General features: G+C 43.7%; 1 protein-coding gene across 1 annotated transcript; it reads left to right on the top strand.

The window, feature by feature from the left end:
• The first annotated feature begins 1,847 nt into the window (after window positions 1-1,847).
• Window positions 1,848-5,652, top strand: Aard (alanine and arginine rich domain containing protein). The gene is made up of 2 exons (XM_048358642.1): window positions 1,848-2,213; window positions 5,485-5,652. Exons 1-2 carry the CDS (start codon window positions 1,848-1,850, stop codon window positions 5,650-5,652), a joined length of 534 nt encoding a protein of 177 aa, XP_048214599.1.
• The last annotated feature ends 201 nt before the right edge of the window (window positions 5,653-5,853 follow it).

Raw genomic sequence — 5,853 nt, 5'->3', positions numbered from 1 at the left:
TGTTGCAATTGACAGAGGCCTGGCAACTTGTGACTTTCTTACCCAATGGAGACAGAAGTCATTTCAACAGAATTGAATTTCCTAAGCACCAGGAGCCCTACCTCCTACTCTTCCGCCAAAGAAGAGAAAACCTCTTTCTGTTCAGGAGCAAGTATGCAGTCCAGCGGTTTGGATACATGTCAGGCCCCCTGGGTACAAATTCCCAGGGGGACTGCCATGCAGCTCCAGAATAACTAACAGGCATATTAACGCCTCAAATTAACTTCCTCATTAAGGAAAATACAGAAAGTGTCAGTACCTGCTTCACAGGGCTGTTGTGAAGAGTATATGAGTTAATATATGTATATGTATGAATGAATGGCATATAGTAAGTACTAATAAAAACTGGCATTTGGCATGAATGCATGGCTCAAGTGGTAGAATGCCTAGCTAGCAAAGCCCTGAATCCAACAGTGCTGCCAAAAACAAAGAAAGGAAGGAAGGAAATAAAAAGAAAGGGAAGACAAAAGATAAAAAAGGAACAAAAGAAAGAAGAAAACAAGGGGAAAAGAAAGTCACCTAGCCTTTTTTGCCTTTTGCACTTACTAAGGACCCTGGAACACTACGGTTAGCGTGTTCATGTTTACTGAATGAATGAATGAGGTCTGAGAATTGCCTGAACATTTCTGTCTTGGAAATCACTTTGACTAGTTTTGATTGTTCCTTTCTTTAAAGAAATTTCCTGTGGGCTCACAAATACACAGTAGCATATGTTCATGGATAGAGGACATACATAATGTTGAGATGTGATTACACTGAATTGGGCTTTATGAAACTGCACACTTTGGAGTAAGGGATGTTTTGATTTTTATTTCATCTTCTTCATCAGTGTGGTCATGGCAGCAAGGAGCCAAATGCAGGAGGGAGCAGTGAGTTTCAGAATCCCAGCAGGAGAGACTGGCCTGGAATAGCCCATTAGAAAGACTATTCACACATTCACAGCCAAGTAAGGGCCAAGGGGAAAAGGGTAGCAGAAGGGAGAATGCAGGCAAGACTTCATTGTATATACCACAGAGTTGAGAAAAATAAGGGAAGGGGTGGGTGCAAGTGAGGTGAAGATGTTGAAGGAATGCCACAGATCAAGATGCATTGTATACACAAACTGCTTTGCTAAATGGCAAAGAATCAATACATAACCTAAAAATTAAGAAAAGCAAGGGAAGGGGTGGGCTAGGAGAAGTGAGTGAAAATGTTGGAAGGGACAACATTGATCGAGATGCGGTGTATTCATAAACTGCTTTGTCGAAGGGCAACTCCTTTGTGCAACTACTTAAAGATAAAATCATTCCAAGAAAAGATAGAAAGGAAGGAAGAAAAGAAATGAAGAAATACAATTCAATGTCTTCTCTCTTCATTGAGAAACAATTCCTGAGGAGAGGAAAGAGATCCTAGACAGTTAAGTCAGAAATAGTTTAATGGCTGAGTATTCAGTAACCAAACAAGAAAAAAACAAACCCCAAAACCTGGTAGGCTTCGTGTCACCATGTTTCACCATTGGTTCTAAGCCTTCTGCCTGCATCTCAACCTCACCTACTTATTAGACTGCTCACGCCTCCTTCCTTAGTCTCCACTCCAAAGAGCAAGAGAAAAATGACCTCGAGGAAACCCCTGCTGGTGGGAACCGCCTTCTAGCTCCGCTGTTATTAGAGGGGTTGGGAGCCAAGTCGCCGAGAGTGGCTGCGCACTCACAGCGTCCCATCCACAGTCCCTCCTCGCGCTGGAGTTGCCCATCGCAACTCAATCCCGACGGCTCGAAGTTGCAGGCGAATCGCTACCGGAGGCTGGAGGGGCGGCGCTGCGTCTCCGCCATGGGCCTGGGGGACCTGGGTCCGTCCAGACAGCGCAGCACCCGGCGGCTCCTCGGAGTCCCGGGTCGAGCTGGCCTGTGGTCTCCAGCCTCTCCTCCGACGTCGAGTGACAACTTCGGGGGTGACCTGAGCACCCACGTGCAGGATCCGAACCCCCCAGCCAGCGGGCGGCTGGAGGACCTGGGGCGGCGGCTGGTGCGCGCTTTCCAGCGGGCGGTGGCGAGCGGGGCTTCCCGGCGCGCGCGGGAGGCGTCGGCGGCGGCGGCGGCGGCGGCAGCGGCGGCGCGGGAAGAGCGGAGCCGGGCGCGGGAAGAGGGGAGCGGGGCGCGCGTGCAGTGCGCTTTGGCCAAGCTGCGCGCGGAGCTGGTGAGCGCGCGGGCGCTGCGACGGGGGCCTCGCGGCACTCTGGGCGGCGGCGGGGGAGGGGGCGGGAGTCCTCCGCTCCAGTTTTAGAATGGCGTAGCCCACCTTAGGACTTGGGGGAGGCGGACAGGAGTTGCTCCCGGGGGCAGGGGAGACGGTCCCTGGCCTCCGATCGTCCCTGGGCGCCAGCTCTCAATCCTGACTCGATGGCACCGGGAGGACGCCACCACCATGCCATCAACAACCTGAGAGGGAAGCGGTCCTTGGGGGGCCCACCAGTGACACCTCCAGGACCGCCCTCCCCCCGCAGTCCTTCCCCAACTCGTTTCTATGCTTTCCTACTGCCCAGAAAGTTTCCTGTAGAAAATTCTGTGTGTTGGGGGTGCAGGAGGAAACTGTAATGAAATGAACTCTCTCCTGGAGTTCATGGAGTGAGTTCGCCAAGTTTTAGGATTCTTGATGTTGAACATCTTACTCTTATTCATAAACCTGTTTTCTTTTACCTTATCTAAATGCCGTATTTACACAGTAAGGTCTTGTGTAAAATTTTAGCCTTTGAACATTAGGAAGGTTAGTTAAGACTGAAACAGGGGGGAACATACATGGGCATTTTAGATGACCCTTTTCAATTAAAAAGACTTTATAAATTAGGCTATTTGAAAAAAAAACAAGACAAATAGAAGCAATTGAGGCTTTAAAGCGGTGCTGCTTATGAACCTGGGTAATGGAGAATTGACATGAAAAGTTCTCTTTGGCACTGAACACTACCCTATTGCCACCCAGAGTTTAGACAGGGAATCTTAAGTAGTTAAACAAGGAAACCATCTTCTTAGACACCAGGCCTGTGAACAGGATGCCAAGCTGGTTCAGGCATCTCTCTGTACTACTGACCCACAATGTGTCCCCATCCCTCCCTGCAACCCAGGTCATTTCTATTTAAACGCAACAAGGAGACCATATTGGAGACATCCCTGAAACTTGATATTATAGCAAGTCACTCTACAGCTAGGGATTTTACATAAGGAAGGTATTGGGGACTAGGAGAAGATAGAGAATAAACCAGAAGAGGGTTTGAACCCCAGCATTAGCTAACACCAATGACTTAAAGAACTAAGTATCAATGTAAGATTATTTACCTGGAGATAATACTCATAGAATTGCTGTAAGAATATGAGATGGTATTATGAGTAGTGTCTCAACTGTAAGTACTATTCATTGCTATTAGGCGAAATTATTATTGAATTTGAAGATTGTGTCACAAGTGTATATGTGTGTGTATATATATATGGAGAGAGAGAGAAAGAGAGAGAGAGAGAGAGAGGGAGGGAGAGAGAGATGAATGGATGCTCCTGAGTTATGGTCATTGATCATAACAGTGGCTGATTGGTTATAAGGAAGAGGCAAGAGTGAATATTTTGGCTCAATATCATCACATCTAGAAGTAGATACTGTACTATAAGCTTGATTTCTGTAGAACATCCGTGTGTGTGTGTGTGTGTGTGTGTGTGTGTGTGTGTGTACTGTATGTCAGGATGGGATTTATGGAAAGAATAATGAGGAACAAGCCCAATTAATTCAGTCACTTTGTTATTTACACCATTTTCTGTTTGCACAAGTATTCTGAGTGGAACATATTGGTTTCTGGGGTCTCTGAGTGGACTTCAGGAATTCTAAAGCCTGAAATTGAAAAAGGTTTTATGTGCATAACATGCATTTTGTTTTCCTCAGAAAGAGTTCATAGCTTTCTCTAGATTCTCATAGAGATCCACAATGAAAGTGAAGTTTAAGAGCATTGGTGTTTAAATTTCCTAAATAAGTGTGAATTACACATACTTTATCTAAATGATGCTAAATCATTATTGACAGTTTTACTTCTTGGTTCTTAGCGGGAAAGTAGAGGATAGACATACATTCTTTTATTCATTCATTTATCCTTTCATTCACCCAGGCTTTTAGTGAACATAGAGACTCTTTCATGTGTGCACTCATAGTTGGGGATATAATCAGAAACAAGTAACAAACTCTGCTCTCAGCAGTGTCATTCTAGTCTAGTCTGTGTTATGAGAGATGTGTGCACAGAATATTGTTGAAGTGCCGACAAGGGCAATGGAAAGAGAAATGACCAAAGGTGTCTTAGCATTTCCTCAAGGACTTACAAGGGGCCTGACCACCTGTAGTGGGACATGGCCTGGGCGAAAATGTCAAGAATAGAAGCTGGAAACTCAGGTCAGGGCAAGAACCTTGGGGATTCATTACAGAATGAAATCTTCTTGTAGATAAGGTGCAGTGGCTTTTGGTGGTCATGGGGTGAGATTACCATTTCTGTTTGTTTGCTGGATATGTGCCTGTCCTATACTTTGCTAAAACCAAACCACAACAAAAATCATGATAAAGGAAAATGAAAAAGATGTATTTTACAAAATGAGAAGGGACAACCAACATAGTATTGCTTATCCTAATATAATGTCCTAGTGACAGGAATTGGTAAAGAAGTTTACAAGGAGAGAACAAGTTTCCTTTGATGTACATCAAACAAAACCCCAATTGAAGAAGTTTGCAAATAGCTGATCATTAGTTTTAGGTGATAATACAAAGATTATATTAGACTAAGTTTTGTGAGATTTCCTCCTAGGTAATCTTCCCTAGAGATATATTAATTTTTTTTAACACCTGAGGACCATCATAAACTCCTCTGAAAGGAGAGTATAAATCAGCCTTGCTATATAACAGATTGTATCCTAGAGTGAAAAGTATTTGATTATATAAGTACACACAACTATACATGTGCCTCGAAGGTGTCATTAAACGGTTTTGTTCAGTGGGGAGGCATTTTTATCCTGAAAACTTGAAATGACAAGTAATCAAGTAAATGGTCTCCGATTTTGAGCATTCAGGTGGCCTCGGGCAGTTACCCCGTGGCTGGGAAAACTCATAAAGATAAATGATTTCACCATAGCTCACATGCCATTGCTTGAAAACAGCCTTTAGTGCCCAGGTATTTTTCTTATGGACAGCTTTGTGCATCAGCTAGTTTTGTTTTCATTTCAAGGCCATTTCCAAAGCAATTCATATATCTGGATTTTACCTTGTCATATAGAAGAGTCAGTTTTATAGCCAGGCCACACATTCAGAATGAGAGAATAGGAGGAGAAACACATCTTTCTTGATATCTTAGTTTCCTGTTCTTCTTTCCCCTGTGCAGTCAGAAAGTAGGCTTCTTTTTTTATTGGTATCTCAAACTAATCAAAATCCTTATTTTTTTCCAAACATTTAGCTGGATATGCGTTTTCAGAGCCATCAGCTGACCAGAACGTTATTGGAGTTAAACGTGAAAATGTTACAGTTGCAAGAGGAACATGAGCTGGAGACTCCCGCAGAACCTCAAGGCCCTAAAGATGATCCTGAGAATCTGGAGCATGGAGACTTGGAATCTGAATCCTAAACATAACATTGAAATCTCTGGACCAATTCTAAACCCTAAAAATAAAATATTACTAACTCCAAAACAATTCTAACACCAACATTATGGATACTTTGCATGAAAACTGAAGGGCATTTTGTAGACCAAAAGCGTAGACAATAAGAGAAAATCATCTAAGAAAGGGAAAAGAAAAAAATATTATGTTATCATTACAATATTTAT

This window comes from Perognathus longimembris, chromosome 12 (assembly GCF_023159225.1).
Source record: "Perognathus longimembris pacificus isolate PPM17 chromosome 12, ASM2315922v1, whole genome shotgun sequence".
Classification (NCBI taxonomy): Eukaryota; Metazoa; Chordata; class Mammalia; order Rodentia; family Heteromyidae; genus Perognathus; species Perognathus longimembris.
This window is presented reverse-complemented; position numbering and strand designations above follow the sequence as displayed.